General features: G+C 39.1%; 1 protein-coding gene across 5 annotated transcripts in view; it reads right to left on the bottom strand.

Moving 5' to 3' along the window:
- TRAPPC9 (trafficking protein particle complex subunit 9) overlaps positions 1–19,277 on the bottom strand; it is a 459,459-nt gene that overhangs the window by 419,914 nt on the left and 20,268 nt on the right. For all 5 annotated transcript variants that reach the window (XM_069005535.1, XM_069005533.1, XM_069005534.1 and 2 more), the window contains 4 exons: positions 18,674–18,795; positions 16,846–16,971; positions 10,962–11,178; positions 8,653–8,796 (listed from right to left, as the gene is read on the bottom strand). In XM_069005535.1, the coding sequence (XP_068861636.1) occupies positions 8,653–8,796; positions 10,962–11,178; positions 16,846–16,971; positions 18,674–18,795 (609 nt within the window). The remainder of the gene's footprint in view (positions 1–8,652; positions 8,797–10,961; positions 11,179–16,845; positions 16,972–18,673; positions 18,796–19,277) is intronic.

Below are 19,277 nucleotides of genomic sequence, written 5' to 3' on the forward strand. Positions count from 1 at the left end.
TCAGAGACAGAGGATGGAAAGAACAACACACTGATTTCTGCAGAACATTTTCCCCAATACTGTTCTTCAGCGTCACAGGAATTTGGCCAGGAAGGTTTATAAGGATTCGAAATTTTAATGCCTGCTTGAAAAAAAAGGATGGTTGAAAAAGCTGGAAAACTGTCTGAAAACTTAAAATGTCTCCTAATGTACAGTTGAGTTTTCCCATCCTTCTGTAAAAACATCTCTTCAGTATCACTCCTATCTTACTGATCTTTTCATAGCACATCCAGTCACACTCAATGGACATCATACGGGGAAGTTCACTAAGGTACATGGATGATCCATTTTTAAACATGGATATTTCTTTTTCCAATTTCAATAGCAACCTTGACTCCAGTGCTTTAATTTTAATTTAGGGTGAGAGAGCAGTATTGAGTCTGTTAAATGTCATATAAAATGTATTTGAATTTTAGTAACATAGCACCTCCTAAAATAGCTTCCTTTGGTACAAAAAAATTAGCACTTAATAATACAGCACTAATTCTTCATGTCTTCATCTTGCCAATTAAAGCAGATCTTCCCCAAAGGAATTTTTTTTTTCTGGAATAAAAACATCGCAATGTGCCTCCATTTGCCCACCTGTATCTTTTCCCTCAATTAATTGAGGGAAATCAGACTTCTTCAAGATCAGAGCTGCCTACATGAAGACAGGAATTTTGGGCTAAAGCTCAAAGACTTCATTTTGTTCATGAGTGAACCTTAAAAAAATTAACAGAATTTTTTTTGTCATAAAAAAGCACTATTTTACTGTAACAACTGATCTGCTGATTGTAGCCTAACAATGTGGCTGTGGCATTGGCTGGAGTTTTTGTCTGTACCTCACTGACACTCAAGTCTAAGCAAAGGTAGATCACGTGTGAGACTTTCAGTTTTGTCTGTAATATTAAACATTTGATTCACAGTACATAATTTTTTCCTTTATATAACATGAGACTTAAAAAACTGTTGCTTTTCATATCTATGAAAACAAATCTTTTATTCCTGTTGCTAGTTTACTCAGTTTACTCCATTTTATTTATTTATTCCATCTAAAAAAAATTCGAAGTCTAAAAAGACATGTAATTCAGGAAAATAAATTACACCCTTTTAATAAAGCAGTTTGAGCAAAGTTATTTAATAAGTTGGCTTGTTGCTACAAAATACAAATTCCAGAGAGAGATTTTTTAAAGGGCAGGATTTCAAAAACCCAGCAAAAAGTGTCACAGATTAACAACTTTTGGGATCAGGAATACAAGAGTGAAGGTCATGGTACCATGATGAATAAGAGTTAATTGGCTTCTAAGGAGCTTCCTTTTACTTCATATTCAATCTCCCAAGTCTTTTATTCCAACGCATCAGAAAGCATTTCCATTCAGGCTTTTTTAATATATTCATTCTTACACCACACTGTGCCACTGCTATACATCAAACACACGAGGTGACAAGTCTGTTTAATATATTTTTACACATATACATACACACACGTACACTTATTTATAGGTATGTACACAGGCAGGATATGACACTATGGTGAAGCTTCAAAATATTTCAAAGTAATGGCTAAGAACTACCCAGGCTGCTACAAATATTCCCTGGTAATTATATTGAAGATTTCCATCCTCATCCTGAAATCAGTTAATCTGAATATTGTAAGATCAACCAAAGTAGCTCCCTTTTTGTTTACTGGTTGGGCAAAACCAACTTGCAGGTACCTTGTCACCTAAAATACAACACAGTGCATTAAAACCAGTTCATCAGTGTCAGTTAAGTAAACCTCAGTTCAACTCTAAAGTTTTAACTTGCATTTATTCTCTGTTCAGTCTGATTAAAGCATCATTCTTTTTAGCCCTTCCAATCAGTAACATTTACCTTTCTAAAAATTAATTTACACACTACAGATGATCCTACAAGAAATGCTGCCCTAATTTAAATGCAGTTTAAAGTATTTTAAGCATTGCAGCACAAAACAGAACTGCAGAGCAGAGCAGTTGGTGCCTTCATCAGCTCTGGGGGATTACCTGTGACAGCATCAGCAGACTCTCTAAGAGCACGTTTCCAACACAGGATCCCTTACTCTCCACTCTCAAGTAACATTATCACAGTCAAGTCTACTCTAGAAACTCTTCTAAATAACCGACTCAGCAACAAATTGTGATATTGTCACTTTTGTCAGTTCCCAAATAGCTTACATCTGTTTTGACAAGTGCTGCTTTGGGCCGGGGTAGAGTTAATTTTCACAGTAGCTGGGCTGGGGCTGTGTTTTGGATTTGTGCTGAGAACAGTGTTGATAATACAGGGATGATTTGGTTATTGCTGAGCACATGACTGCAAATCTCCTTCCTCAACAGCCTAAACTCATTTACTTATTGTTTTTATCTCTTCTAATCATTAGTGAATTAATGTACCAATAGCTGTTGTTTGGTTTGTTTTTTTGTTTTTTCTTTTTAATTCGGGAACACTGTATTAACGAAATCACACTCATTTAAATGCTCCATCATTCCCTGAAAATAAATCATGCTTCAAAGATGTTCCAACCTCTTCCTAATTAAATCACAATTATCCATACACCTACTACTATTTACTAGAGCTTCTGAGTACTGAGGCCAAATTTACTGAACTCCAGAGGGGTTCAAAGGATGGAATTTGATTTACCTCACTTCAAGAGAACTATCAATGACAAGGGTCACTTAGTCAGTATTGAGACGGCCATGGATGCATAAGGGGAGTGATGAATCTTGTAAAGAGAACCACTGGCATGGCCAGGGTCATGAGGAAGACTATGACATAGATATATCAGTTGGAAGAACTTCCATCTCTCCCTGAACTCATAAAAAAATACAGCAATACACTTGCCATTTGTAATTTTAAAGTGAGGATAAAAACAGTTTAAGAAATTAACTGCAACTGTAGTTCAGCTGTTTAAAATTAAAATGCTTTTGGCATCTTTGAACCTTATCTGATACCTGAAATTTATTACTACTCATTTTACAGTTCAGATCACTCCCTATCATAAACCACTTCTAATTACATTTCAAAATAATTTCACAGATTTAGTCCTTGTAGAGGAAGGACCAGCACTGGAATCTTCATTCCTAAGCAAAAAATGTTGATCCAAATTTTCTGATACAGCTCAATCTTCCCTGAGTGTCTCTTTCCATACCTCAATTATCCTTCAGTTCTGGCAGGCTTCCTGCTTCTGTGTGAAGTTACTATTTTTCATGAGTTGAGCAAGTTACACCTCAAAATCTTTTCTGGGCTTATGTCTTTATTTGTAATATTATAATCTTGTTTCCTCTAACCTAAATATGAAAAACAGGAGAAAAAAAGGAAGAGCAACATTATGAGAATAGGCAGAAGTGGCAAATGGGAGAAATGGTGAGCAACCAGCTCAAACTGAAATGAGCTGAAACTCTCAACAACTCTGGCTACAGCTCTGTAAACATGGGAAAATGAGAAAGTCACAGCAAGATATGAGCAAGAGAACAGGAGACAGTGAGGTGAACAGAGTCACAAGCTGCTCCAGCAGTCCCTCAAAAAAAGATGCCGTTTTAAATCATTCCATGGCCAAAATTAATTTATAGGCTCATAGGCTATTCCTATCCCCAGCTCCACTGAAATGCCATTTAGTCCCATCTCTGCGGGGAGGTAAAACCCACCAAGTGTCTGTGCAGCTTCACTTCAATTTCCCAGGTCTGGACGGAAATTCAGGACAATGTTACAGTTTTAAGTAAAGATCCTCAGAAACTGAGTTTCGTCCTCACTGCTGCTGGGCAGGAGGGCTACAAAGGGTTAAACTTAAAGTCATTTCCACATTCACTTGTGGTCTAGCTGTCAATTTTCATGAGCCCAGTTTAATATTCTTCCTTATTTCCCATACTTATACATAGCAATTTGAAATTTAAATGACACTGAGGGGATGCATATGCAATCTGTTCTATAAATAAAAATGTCTAAAATACTGCATAATTTCCTCTTTCAAACTGCAAGATTGAAAGACATATTTTAAGAGTTGTAAGACACCACATCTGACATCATCAAACTATGCTTAGTCCGGGCTTAACTATAATTTCTGAAGATAAACAAGGTTGGGAGTTTCTTTCTTAGATCAAACTCATCACTTCTTTGCAAAAGGCACAACCTCACCCTGGCAGCTGACATCTCACTCATCACCTGAGCACAGCAGGCTTGAAAGGAAAAGGTTTTGAAAGTGCTCTCAGATTAATAGTGTGAAGTCCCTTGCCTACCAAGAAGTCCAAGCTGTCAAGGCATCAAGGTGGCCTGCCCAGCCAACACTGACAAGTCCATCCCAACTCATCTAGAGGATGAGGGGAACTGAAACAGCATTCAGCAGAAATTTGGGCAGAAATTCTTCATCAGTTACAATGATCTCAGTACAGGCTGAGAAAAAGCACCTTTCGGTAGTATCCAATGATTTAAGAATCAACCACACAGAGGAAGGACAGAAAGGCACACCAGGATATTTTGGGAAGTACTGTTCTCTCCATCACCTACTGTCAGCTCAAGAATAATCCAAACCCCTGGTCAACAGATGAAAAATTGCTTCTGCATGTTTAAGCAGAATCATCACAGAGTCAGTAGTTTAATTCATTAAGTACTTGACAGAGCAGTTGGGATCTCAGATGTGAAGGCTGTCACCTCACCAGAAGACTGGAAAGAACTCAAGTGCAGCAACAATAACCACAAGACAGGACGATCTTGGCAGAGAAGCACTGAAAAGTGCACATTATTTCCCAAACAACAAAACAGAAGAACCTTGAGGGTCTCTAAGGAACTAGCCCCCTCCCTGCTCCCCCCCCCAAAAAAAAAAGAGAAAAATAATGAATAGAATACTCCTAGTTTCATCCCATGCTATGCATGGTGGGTGAGAAAAGGTCACCTCAGCACAAGATCCCTGCCACCAGAAGCTAAGAGCACGAATAACAGCTGGGAACCTCCTGAACATCTGAAAGAATATGAGCTTGCATGGATAAGGGACAGTCCTGATCCAGTTAAGGTGAGGAGAGGCAAGTTTTGCCTTAATCCACAACTGCAGGAAGGAATAAGGTTCTAAACATACCCAGAAGTGGGATTAAAACACAAACAAAATTAAATGTTGGAATCCAAAGCGATAACTTTTTTCATAAAAGAGGAAAGAAAGAGAGAACAGGAAAGTAGGAAAATGCCAAGAATGATGAGGAGCACAGGAAAGGGGTTACCCCCACCACTGCTCCAGTGCTGGTCCCCAGAGTGCCATGGGGGAGATCTCCATGGGTGCCATGGGGCTTTCCCCAGGGTCCCTCCCAGAGCTGCCCAGCCAGGGAGCAGAGCCACGGCAGCAGCATCAGTGGGATGGGGCAAGAGCAGCCTCACAGGAGCAGCCAGCAGCCAAGACAGCAAAGACTCCAACACTTTGTAGACCTCCCAGACTTTTGGAAGGTTGGGCACTTGCTTATAGAGGGCTTTGAGAGTGGCAACCTCAAGTCCAGTCACAGCACATCACTGGTGAACTTCATCTCTGCTCCCCTGAAATCCATCAGCCGGCTGCTCCTTGGTATACAGGCCAAGTTCACCTGATGTATCCAAAGTTTATTGCTGCCTCCCCTGGTGTATCAACTACAAGGTCTTTCAATGACCTTCAAACAGGTGCCACCTTTTCTGAAATGAACTGTTCAGAGCTTTCGCTTTCAAACCTCAAATCTTCAAAACGGCAATGCAGGAACATTCCCAACTTTATACTCCTTCACCACAGGGACATGCTCTGGTGAGTGGACAGTCACATTTCCTTAGCAGCTGTTTCCAAATAGTTCTGTGTTTAGTGAGGCCCTAAGAGATGAGCCAACTCAGAATTATTTGCACTCGGTGCAAGTCACAGTCCTTTTAACCAGTATGGATATTATCAGTAAAGAGCCACAATAAAAGAATGGCTTTTTTTCCAAATATCTGACATTATTCAATTCAAATTCACTGAGCTGTACACAGAGTTTTGTTTCAAAAAGTATTATACAAAAGACAGGTTTAATTCCAAGCAACTTTGCAACTGTATATTTTAAATCTTACTTAAAGAAAGTGATTCTTAAGGGCTTGTTAACATTAAAACATAATGGCTTGAGATTAGAGGTTTTGTGACGAATTTAGTAGCTCTTTTTGCTTAGCAGAAGACGGCATTTTATGTATTTATGTAACTAAATAGCTTAATTTTAAATCAAATTTTTAGCTTCCATGTTGTTAAAATAGTGACTGACATCTCCTATTTACTTGATGATACTCTTTATTTAGCCTTGCCAGGCTGCATGGTTGGAGGTTCAAGTAAATTCAAGTAAACAAGTTCTATTTTAAAATGTGTCATTCAATTAAAACACTAAATCTTGTTTTGAACACAAACCAGTTTTGACTATGCATTTGTGTTCCATTAATAGAAGCAAGAGCTTCTAATTAATAGATCTAGATTTCACTGGAACAAATAAATCTCATCTGCTGAATTTCTACTTGGAGAATAAATCTCTTTTTTCTGTTCTCTGAAGTCCCGGTATACCAACTTCAACTGAACTAGTAAATGAGCAGAATTAGATTCAAAAACTAGAAAATATTCCTTTTCTGTGTCTAGAGGCAGCTAATCCTGAGAGAAAAAGGGTTAGAAGATCAAGTTCCAGTGCCAAATGTTTAGCTGGTAACTTCTCTCAGCTTAAGAGTTTTCACTTCTATGTATTCTAATTTTTACAATGACTTGCAAACTACCCAAACTTTAAATACAAGAATAGGATTTAGCAGATAATCAGTAACAAGCTTTAAAAATATGAAGTTTATTTAGGAAAGAAAACATTCAAAAAATTGACTTTTCCAAACAGTGAGTTTTCTTCCACCCTTGGTAACTGGTGACTTTCTATGCAGCACAGAAGAACAGTATAATCTTGGCACTCTTGAACTCCAATACCACTCCATTGTTTCTGTTTTCTAATTAAACCTTCAATTGGTTAAGAAAATCTGGATGTTTCACTGTGATTATCAGAGAAAAATACTAATGACACCTTTTTAACAGTTTATAAGGAGAACAGTTCACAGTAAGTAAAACAGTAACATAACCCTCTGCCTTCAATTGTCTTGCTTTTGTTCTTTACCACAGCTCAAGACTGAAGGGTGTTTGTTGGTTTACTTTTTCCTAATATTCTGATGTTTTTAAAAGAACTATTTATTTAAAGTAATTTTCTATGCTAAATGGACCCTTGCACAACATCAGGTTGGACTTGATGATCTTGGAGGCCTTTTGCAACCTTAATGATTCTATGGTCACACAGTACCCATCTCAGAAGAGTTACCAAAAAAATTACAAGCCAGAAATACATTTCTGGCACTGTCATCCACACTTCAGCTCCTTTGGAACACCACTCATGTCTGAGCAAGAGCATATCAATAAAATACATCAAACTCAACAGCAAGCTCTATTTTGGATGTATTCAGGAGAGAAGGAGAAAAAAATATTTTTCAAACACATGGGAGAACATTCAGTTTGATTTCTCAAAGGCACTAAATATCTCAGTTATTATAGGTCTTATGAAACCAGAGGCTTTACTCAGACATACAATGTGTGAAGGCAAAAAACCAAAAAAGTTGCTTTTCTTCAAGAGTTCAAACCTTTTTAGGATTAGGGATTAACAATGTCACATGTGGAGATGCAGAGTGGTAGAGCTTAAACCTTGTCTTCAGCACAACCTTCCATACACATATTAACAAAGCTTCACTGTAAGTCCAGGAAAATGCAAGGACCTTTTAACGGCAAATAAGATCTACAGGCAGAAAGCACATTTAGTCCAGTTTATCCATTTTAGTCCAGTTCTTCTCCTTCCTCCAGCACTGATTTGAGCCACTAAACAGAGGGAAAAAATCAAGCAAAAACCTAAAGTTTGCCAATACAGTTCTTGGCTGCAGGAGTCACTAAGGGGAGACATGTGGCCATAACTAAAGGAGAAAAGAAAAGAAATAAACCCTATCCTTTTTCACTTCCATCCTCTTTATTGTAAACAAAGGAGTAACTGGAAAAAACTGCTTTTTTTTTTACCTATCTTACTGAGAAGCAAAACCAATTTTTAAAATTATTTAAAATAATTAAGATCACTGGTCTCATTGAGCTGGGTGATAGGTCAGTCTGGAATATTTTTCTTAAGAAATGTAATACAAACGTAACAGTTGTCACTTTTGGCTTTCCAGGTGATTCTGTAAATTCCCATTGCTGAAAATCATCCACAGACATTTTGCATAGTCAACCTTTGACAAATGTATTAAAATCCTGTTGAAATTTATTGCTGATTAAAAAAAAAAAAGAAAGAAACTGAAGAAATGTAGAGAAATTTAAGGCCACTGTACCAGTTAAACACTGTTTAACTCAGGTCCATCATGTTCATTCTCTACAAGTTAGAAACACAGAATGGTTTGGGTTGGAAAGGACCTTAAAGATCATCTAATTTCAACTCTCTGTTGACTGATTACCATCAACAACCCACCTCAGGCATACACAGAATTCCCCAACTTCTGTGCTCTCCATTACTTCTCCAATTAATTGTATTTCAAAACAGAGTCACATTATTTGACTGTGGGTCAATAGAAACTGCAAACATATTCTTCTTTAAAAAGTCCTACCTTGGTCAGAAAGGAAATCCAGCATGGTCTGGAGCAGGAAGGAGAGATGCCTGACACACAGGGCAGGATTGCCCATTCTCCTGGAAGCATAGACGAGTTCATGGAGCAAACGCATCTGCACTGCAGCCCATCCCCTGTGAGTTCCTGGAAAAAATACAGGTATTTAATATATTTTAAACCTGGAAGTCATCACAAACCCATTGATTTTGGTTTTCTTCATATGCTAAGCAGTATTTTATGGCACTTACACCGATCACCCAAAGGTTGTTACAAATCCAAATCTTGTACTCAACACAAAAATTAGGATTGTGTTTGCTTGAATATCTAAACATGAAACCAATTTTTGTTTTATGTGCTTGTCTATCGACTAAGAAATGTACCATTAAAATGCAGAAGATGAAGTTAACACTTCCCACGAACCAAAATGGTATGCAAAACCTTTGAAGTTTTATGTATTTTTTAAATTCTCTGGACAATGTACATGAGATTTCATACAGAAACTGAACTCATAGAAACATAGAATGGTTTGGACTGGGAGAGACCTTAAAGATCATCTATTTCCAACTCCCTGCCATGGGCAGGGACACCTTTCACTGGACCAGGTTGCTCTAAACCCCGTCTAACCTGGCCTTGAACACTTCCAGGGATGAGGCAGCCACAGCTGCTCTGGGCAACCTGTGCCAGGGCCTCAGCACCCTCACAGTAAAGAATTTCTGCCTAATATCCAATCTAAACCTACTCTCTGTCAGTTTGAAGCCATCCCCCCTTGTCCTGTCATTCCATGTCCTTGTAAAAAAAAAAAAATCTTGTAATTCTTAACTCTCTTTAAAGATCAAGCAAGAGATATTTTCTCTAAATGCTTTCCTGACCAATAAAAGCAGTAACGCTTTAGAACACGAGGCACATATCCTGATTTTCAGTATTTAAAACTAAGTTTCAGACTATGAATTACTTCATATTTGCAGAGTATCTGTGGAACGAATAAATAGATCATAACATAACTTTCCTTTCAGAACCATAATATGAAACACTCTTAATGAAGCTTAACCTGCTTTTAGTAGTAAGCAAGAGCAGTAATTTTTAAATAACAGATATTTCAAGAAGTGCAATACTTCATAAACTTCAACAGCCTTCCTTCTAATATCACCCATCAGCATTTGGCAAACTATTTTAGGAATATTTACTGCAACTAAACCTTGAGAGTTTATATTTTGAGAGTCTCATTATTTTTCATGTGTGAAATGTCATTTCTATCTTAGAGTGTACAGTGATCTTTCCATATGTCTGTAAAAGAGCCATTTTGGGGGTGAAAATCAGACAAAGCATTTCAGTGCAACATGAAGGAAAGGTAAAAATGAAAGATAAACACCAATCATGTCATTTTTTTGCCTTTTAAATCATCGTTTCTTGCAGAACTTCTACAACCTCTTCTCCCAACACAGTCCCATCCCAGACCACAGCATATTCTTCCCAGCACATTCCTTCTTCCTAGATTAGATTCTCTGCCTTTTTCCACCCAGTCCACGTGGCATTTTCTACCCCCCTCACATATAATGACTGCTAAATCGCAGCAGTTTAAAAAAAAACAACACTAACCATCCACAAATAAAGCTCAGCCCATCACTTCCTGCACTTCCTCTCCTGCAGTTACAACATTTAGGGAATGGTCCCCAAAACTGCTGCTATAGAACACAACACAAAGTTTTGGAAAGGTTTATTCAAAAGGAGCTGCCAAGCAGCATTTTAGTTGTCTCTGATCTAATTTGTGGGAAAATGTGGCCTACTTGACCCTGTTAGTTACATTATATGTATGTATGTGTGTCTACATACAAAAATATGTAAAAGAATCTTTATGTGTGTCTATATACAAAAAAATGTAAAAGGCCTTTTAATCTTTCATTATAAAATCAAACAACTACAAAACCAGAAGAAATACAATTTCTGATGCCAACAGCTGAAAGCACTTAAACTGAAAAAAAATCCAAAATAATATATGGCCTTTTTATGTACTGAGAAGCATATTATCAAAACAAAGACATTTTTGAAAAACATTAGAAATGAAGTTTTTGTAAATAAAACAATTACTTCCTGCAAACAGGGAACCACAGCAACAGGTTCAGCAGTGGCTCACAGAAATTTGGAATTATTGGAACAACATTAAGAGAAAGTGAAGGTACAATGTTAAACAACTGCTTTATCTGTTGGAATTAGTTTCAGATTAGTAAATAATTTAGGTTTAGTATGAAATCTCTCAAGGAAATTATTATGGAAAGCCAGCTAAGTGCCCAACTGGGGTAATCCACACTGACCTTTGCTGAAGTCCTGAGGGTCCAGGGAGAGGCTGTAGCCAGGCAGAGTCTCCAGCAGCAGCTTGTAGCAGGCCCTCCAGCCAGGCTCGGGGATGCTGGGGGCCGCGCACTGCATGGCTGCGATGCGCTTGAAAAACGCCGATTTGCGGTGGAAACCAATGCGCTCGTAGAGCTCTGATAGGATGCTGTAACGCTGGATCTTCTCCTCTTCTGAGAGCTGGAGTTGGAAAGGAAAAGAGAAAAGGACTGGGTTTTTATCAAAGATTTCAAGTGCTGAGTTTTAAAAAACAAACAGGAGGCAAAACGCAGTAGCAGACATTGGCGCTGCAGAAGGCCAGGGATTTGCACACACCCAGGCATGACAGCTTCTACAGCCAGGAAAACTTAAGCTCGGTTCAGCTGTTAACAAAAACTGCAAAGATGGAGTTCTGCAGCTTCAACTTTATTTGTAAGTGGTACTAACAAGTAAACAGTGAAAACAGTAACAGCTAAACAGCTCCACACGGAATGGAAGATACTTAACATGACAGTCATGTGAATGAGAAGAGTGCACAAATATGCCACTCCAAGATTTATTGATTCACTAAGATTTTCATCCCTTTAAGATTAAATCTAATCTTAAAATCTCAGGCTATGAAAGCAAGAAACTACTGTCTCGATTTTTATGTCTCTAATCTTGTAAACCACAAAATTTTCATTCCACTAAACTGTACTGTGATTTATACACTGTGAGATTGAATCACAGAATCATAACATGGTTTAGGTTGCAAGGGACCTTAAATATCATCTTGTTCCACTCTCCTGCCATGGGCAGGAACATCTTTTTCTAGATCAGGTTGTTCCAAGCCCTGTCCAACCTGGCCTTGACACTCCCAGGAATGGGGCATCCACAGCTCCTCTGGCAAACCTGTGCCAGTGCCTCACCACTGCCTTGCATGAAGCAAGTTTTGGAGGGCAGCACTGGGTTCAATGGGAGCTTTTCCCAACTATGTAAAAAATAATGTCAAAGTAGCAAAATGTCATAGAAAGACACAGACCCAGGTTTCTTCACTGAGTCAAGTATTGTTACAGGCTGCGGCTGCCCAGGGACATGGTGGAGTCACCATCCCTGAAGGGCTTTAGAAGACATGTAGATGTGGCACTTGGGGACATGGTTTAGTGTTGGGCTTGGCAGTGCTGAGTTAATGATTTGCCTTGAGGTCTATTCCAACCTAAAGAATTCCATGATACATATGCACACTGCCAACAAGTGAGGTGGAATTTAGTTAAAGCTCCGTTAGGCTTAAAGTTGAAACAAACTTGATAAGGAACTACCACCATGTGCTTCTTTAGCTTATCAGTGTATTGGCGTGAGTCACAGGCAACTTAATTCTTTTTGCCTCTGGCCTGGATGATAATCTTGCTTTGGAGTCAGCCAGCCAGAAGAAACTGCCACAGAAACTCTGGATGATTCCTACTGTGTCCCAGGAACCAGCAGTACAGACCAATGCTGACATCTAGTGCACAGGATATGGCACAATCAAAAGCAATGAGACGTACTTTAAATTACTCTAAAGCTGCCAACACGTTTTGCAAAGGCGTTTCAAGTGACAAACTTCACCCAAAAATAGCCCTAAAGGACAGAAACAGCAATTCATTCTTCAAAACTGGAAGTATCAATCAGTGTGTTTAACTTCAGGCGCTCACAGGCTTGGACAGTCAAGGGAAGCTGCTCACCACACTGGCTGGCTTTTACAGAAATGATTAGGTCTTGTAAGCAGAGCTTCAAAATGTCTTTTAGTCACTTAAGTCCTGATATAATTACAAAAAGTAGTCTGTTCTCAAAGGTCACTTCTAATTTTGGGCAAAGGGGTATGAGACATCAACAAGAAGTTTTCAGAGGGCACCACGACCTTATCTGACAGTTCAAATCTTTGTACTTCAGGATATGAAGAGACAGAGTAGCAAAGCATTTTAGAGAGTTTCAGACAATTTTTGAAGCTGAAGTTGCTATTTTCTTCAGAACTGACAACAGAAGACAGTGAGAGATGCAAAAGTACCAGCCATCCCTGAAAAAGACCAAGCCCTGTACCAAGAGTTGTGAAAAAAGGCAATTGCACCAAGGTGAACACTTTCAGAAATCAGTGCAGCTGGGAAGAACAGAAGGCACAAAAAGAAAATACAGAAAAATTTTAAAGACGCTTATCAGAGTTCCCAAAAGCAATCACTCAGAAAGAACATGAGGTGTCACACTTTAGTTACCCATTTATGCCATTTTTAACACGTTAGAACAATAAAAAATAAGGCAGCAGAGTTGAAAAGGGCACAAGCACATGGTCAGGAAATAAAGCAAAAAAGCTTTTAAAAGCCCTATCAAAAGCTATTCTTTAAATACAAATTCTGACAATGTTCGCACACCTATGGCAACTAAATTCTTCAAGATAAGAAAAGACAGAGTCATGCTATTTAGGTAGCCAAGAGCACTCACTAATAATTGGAACTATGAGAGAGGCAGCAGATTCCTAGAAAGTTTTATTTTCATCATATGTAAGTTTTTAACATTGTTACACAACTTGTTGCTTAATGGTTGTTCCCAAAGTTATTCAAGCATTTCCCTCAGTTGCAGGAAACTGTTTTTTCATCACCACAAAGACAGCAAAATTGCATTTTCCCTGAGCACACACAGTTATGTGCTACCATTCAGGAATTTAAAAGAAGAAAAAAGGAGAAAAAAAACCACAAAGATACTCCAAGTAATTAATTCTGGGAAGACTGCAGCAGGCATTCTGCATGCCATGGATGTAGCATTCACAAACATCTTTCCTGACCCTACAAATTTATTAAAGCTTAATGCCTGTAAAGTGGCTGCAAAACAGCCACCACCTGAAGCACAGCATCATTTCCACCTGGTTAATTTTTATTTAACTGCTCTACCAAACCAAGTTACAACAGCACCTGGAAAGGCTGTAGGTCACTATTCAAGTAAAAGAGCCGGTTTTTTCTATGGCTTGTTTCAGGACAGGCTTTCAAGAACGCAGCTTTTTATTTGTTTTTTAATTATTCCTTACTACATTAAAATTTTATAATCTCACTTTCTCTGTAATTATATTTTATAATTTATTCCTCATAACTGGATGCAAAGTTAAGTCTTATTACCCTGCAGCTCATCAGAAAATACCAATACATAATATTACTAGACAGAGTATGAAATTGAATTTATGGATAGGAACTAGTTTTCCTGTTTATGAGTCTTTCACTTTAACCTGTGAGGTGTTTTTACTGCTGTAGAATATTGGTTGTGCTGGTGTTCTACTTACCTGCAAGTGAAAAACACTGTCCTGCAGTTTATTCCCTCAGCTATCACAGGATGACTCCTCCTCTGAGTTAGTCCAAATCATAAATACAACTATTATGTGTTTCCATGCTTTATACAGTAAATTTTTAAAAGCTGTAAATAAAATTCCCAGCCATACCTCTCTATGGAAAATGCACTTCCCAGCCCTGGGGAAAGCCCTGGAAAGATTATCCTACTCTTATTTCACATAATAATGCGACACTGCTCCCCAGCCACACAGAGATCCCAGTCTGTATTGTTTAGGCTGTACTGGTTGCAAGTTCACTGGCAGCTTAGGGCATGTTTTTCATGTTGCCAACGTTTGTGCTTGTGTATTATTAGGCAATAGCTATCAGCTGTTGAAGTGACAAGTACTTTGCCATTTACTGGGTGTTGGGGCTTAGGATTTTTTTCCTTTTGTTTCTTTCTCTCCTGGAATTTTGTCCCATCTGTTGCTAAGAGACAACAACAACCCGCACTTAAGAGAGACAGAAGAAATGGCCAAGGCTGGGGAAGGGTGCAGCTGTCTCCTTTCTTACCTGAGGGTTTTCTCTTTGCAAGGGCAAAGATACCCTGAGATTTTGGCCGCGAGGCGAGGGGCTGGGCTCAGCTCCTTGCTCTCTCTCGGCATCGGAGGAGAGACAGGCTGTGGTCGCTGTGGGAAGAATTCGCCACCACTGCGGGGTTCCGTCTCCTGCTGTCTCCTCCTACGTGAGTGGAGCTTCGCTGGTTAGATCAGCTGTTGTACTGGGACCTTATTAACACCCGGTCTGACTGGAAAGGACCCTCACCATCTATTCGGGTGCCTTGGGAAAACCAGGAACCCCGACCCTCTCCCCCTTCCCAGAGGGCGCATCTCCCTGGCTGCTTGCGACAGCTGCTGCAGAGGAGCCTGGCTGCTGCTGCTGCACAGCCCCGCTGCTTTCTGCCACTGCCTCGGCTTTTTTGCTGCACTCTAACCCAACCCCACGGCTCCTGCTGAGGTGGAGTTTCCTGTTACATTCTGTTTGTTACTCCGGGGTCTGCTTGTCCCTGCCGTCCTACCACCCCTCCGGGGTTCCTGCTGCAGCCCCCGGCACCACCCAGCCTGCCCGCCATGACCCCCTCAGGGAGACACGGCTGAGCTCGCGCACAGCGCCCCCTGCAGGCGCGGGGGGAATCACCGCACCCGCCCTGCCCAGCCGGGAGCCGCCAGCGCCCCCGCCGGCTGTGAGCGGAACTGCACCCGAGGGGAAAGGGCCCGGGAGCCGAGAGAGGCCGGCACTGCGTTTCTGGGTTGGTTCGTTGTTGCTGCTGTTGTTGTTGTTTGTTTGCTTTGTTATACACAAATATATATGTATGTATTAGTAAAGAACTGTTATTCCTTTTCCCATATCTTTGCCTGAAAGCTCCGTCATTTCGGACTATAATAATTTGGAGGGAAGGGGGTCACATTTTCTTTTCCTTCCTTGACAGACACCTCCCTTTCAAACCAAGACACTATGTCTTACATTTTTCTTCCGATAAAAAGTGCAAGTTGCAATATGACAGTGGTATCAGGGAGAACAATGGCAGTAATTGCTTCCAGAAAAAGAAAAAACAACAATATTGGAGTTTGCAGGCAACACAAATAACAGCACTAGAACAGGACAGGTGAACAAAAAAGGGTGCAGAACTGCCAGCAAAAAAACAGGTTACAGAATCAAAGAAAACGCACTTAGCGCTACAAGGATAATGGCAATTAAGGGACTCTGTAACAAAATTGATGAGTTTTATGACAGCTTATCAATTAAATAATGTCTCATTTATGCTTTGTTAGAAAATTGATGCCAAAGAAAGGATTCTCTGCAAATGAAAGTATTCTACCCCCCTCATAAATTTGATATCCTCGCCTGGGCTTAATAAGGTCAATGGTGTGGACTTAAACTGCTCATCTTACCAAGATGTAATGAGCAAAAATCAGTAAGAAACCTAACAACTTTTTATTAGTCCTTTCAAACACAGCAGTCTCTCTGTGGGCAGTGACACCAAGCTTGAGACACTGATCAAGTGTTAATGTTGTTTTGTGGTGACACTGAGCACTTTCCCCACAGTTCCAAACACTGATTTCCCCCCTGAATTCCTTTCTGATTTGGCTTAATTAAGACTTTGCACTACACAACAAAGATTCAGTTGATTAAGAACACTAATCAGACCCTTCAGCTCATTCTGCAACAGGCCATTCCTGATTTGTTCAGTTTCACTAAAGGAGATGCAATCAAGAAAATTTTAAAAATCCACTACGGATCAGTCCCCCGCAGCTGTTTTTCCCTAATACAACATCACAAGAGAACAACTATGGGATTTTTTTTTACCTTCACAAGGGAGAACAAGCAAGAGAATCTTTAATCTCAAACTAAGTTCTCATGTTTTTAGATGAACTGTCAATACCTTGCAAACCAGACTCACAGATGTGAAAATCCTCAGAAGTCAAGCTCTCATCAGAAGGAAGGCAGTGATACAGAAAATAAACTGGAGTCTCCTGAGTCTAAGTAACTTTCAGTAAATTCTACTGAATGACAAAGAAAAAAATAACTGGACTTTGCAACTGACCTGCCGAAGGTTGATATAAACTGCATTTTGCAGAAACTCAGAGGCTTCCATGCTCCTCTTCTGTATTGCCAGGACTCTCACTGCCTTCACGCAAGCTTCCAGTTCAATCACACCAGCGTTCTTGTACTTGGAGAGGGAGAAAATTAAAATAATATTGAAGTATTGCACCTGTTAGATTTTATAAGCATTTCTGCTCAGCACATAAATCAGCTGTCATATCGTCCAAACCCAGCAATTCCTTAATGCTAATGACTACAGTGTTAAATTATCAACATATGCCCAAGTGAAAATTAAGGTGTCATCTAAAATATTATTATGCAAAACAACCATTTTCAGCCTCTTCACTCACTTCTCTTACTTTGAGACACAGCACAGCTTCAGTCTGAAAGTTCAGACAAGGAGAAACTCTGGGAATACTGGTACCCTTTGAGATAACCTCATATAAATGGTTGGTTGTGGGTATTGGTCTGCAAATAAATTCTACCTTCGCGGTGCAAATATTTTTATTACTGCATCCATTTTCTCTTTAGTTAAAACAATATTCCTGATGACCAGAGAATTAGAAACCAATCTGAGTGTTCCAGTATCTGTTTGCAAAACCTTTGCTGAAAACGACTGTTAAGTGATTTAGCTTGCTTAAGGAAGCTGAAGAGACAATGCAGATGCACACGGAACTGTTTGTGCTCAGGTGACAAACAGGCAATTTTCTAGCCAGACAATCTGATCTGGTGATTTCCTCAAACAACACTGATACTGGATATTTGATTTGGTCCACCTCCTGCTGAAGTTAAGCTCTTTTCAGGTATTTATATCTGAAAACTAATGGGGGAAAGCAGGCTCATAACAAAATGCAAGAGTTACGCCAGCAAAGCTGTCACATATTCCTCTCTCATGCATTTATATTGGCAAAAGCAAATCACTGGAGATTGAATCTATTTTAGAAAGTGCTACAAAAGTTTTCTCAGCTCAGTGAGAACACAGGAAATATGTAGAAAGTGCTGCTTCCTCAGCATTATAGCAAGGAGTTACTCCGTCTGTAGGTCTGGAACAGACAGAAGGTAACTGTGCTCGTCTTGCAGGGTTATAAATCAGTCCTGGCACAAAGCTTTTTGTTATTTCAAGTGAAGCTGCAGTGAAGCACAGTTATTACTTGTTGAGAGCATAGTGCATATTATAAATAAACAAAATATAAATATCCTGCCCTAAGCCCAACAAAGTCCAATAATTTTATACTTCTAGAGACATGATAGTCTTTCTAGATGAGCAAGGTACCCTTAAGGTAACATTAAAAAGCTGAATGCATCCTTGACAATTACTGTTTTATTGAACAATTCAAATTTATCTGACACTATGCCCAGAACTATCACCTTTAATTGCTCCTGATCATAAATTAACTCATGCACACAACTGAACCTGTTTCATTTGGAGAGTCTCCCTTCAACATGGACATGAAAATGCCTGTAATAAATATTTACAAGCTTAGTCTAAAGATACTTGAAAATACCTGAAATAAAAAAGTTGTTAAATAACTCAACTGCAATACAATTAAAGTTAGCTTTACTGTTGATGTGGACACTGAGCCTCTATTTTCACAGTACAAAATAATTCTTTTTCTTTTCCTATTATGAATGTAGACATTAAGCTCCTTTACCGTATCAGGCTCTGAGCATTTGCACAAAAACCTAAAAATTCCTCCAGGAGAGCTGGAAACTGTTTTACAAACTTCACTGCCATGCTTTAGAAGATCTTCCAAAACCAAAGCCACAGAAGTTCACTGTCGAAAAGAACCTCAGTGATTTTTTTTTTTTTTTTAAATAACCAGGATTACCTTGCCATAGTAAGAAATGGCTTCTTTATATTTTTCTATGATGTCTTCAGGACTAAGGCAGTTCTTGGCACGTCCTATCTCAGCACTGGTATCTGCATTTATCCCGTTGGAAGTCAGAGCACCTAGAACAGAACAAGGTCAGAAATGAGCACAATGACTCTTGGCAAATGCTAAATACCTAAAAAGCAAACTAGGGTATGTTGTAGGTTTGACATAGAATACAGAAGTACACTTGCCCTACCTAGAAAGAAAGGAAATAATCTCTCACTTAATAAAAACCAAATATATTCATGATTTTTAGCATTTATCTGAGTGTTTAGACCATGAATAAAGTAATAGATTGCTAAAACTATATTATGGCTACATCTGAATACACAGTTTTAATCTTTGAACTGTTCCTCCTTCTACTTTAAAACTGTGTTTCTAAAGCACACCTTAGGGGGGAAAAGGCTCAGACAAAACACTAAGAAATTGGTTTTCTTACGTAAGAAAGAAGGCAAGAGACAGAAAGGGTCTATATAAAGGATAAGAATGTGAAATGGAAGCCAAGGAAATCTGGGGTATTAGAAAGAACATGAAAAATTTATTTCTAGAATTTGATTTT

Source organism: Aphelocoma coerulescens, chromosome 2 (genome assembly GCF_041296385.1).
Source record: "Aphelocoma coerulescens isolate FSJ_1873_10779 chromosome 2, UR_Acoe_1.0, whole genome shotgun sequence".
Classification (NCBI taxonomy): domain Eukaryota; kingdom Metazoa; phylum Chordata; class Aves; order Passeriformes; family Corvidae; genus Aphelocoma; species Aphelocoma coerulescens.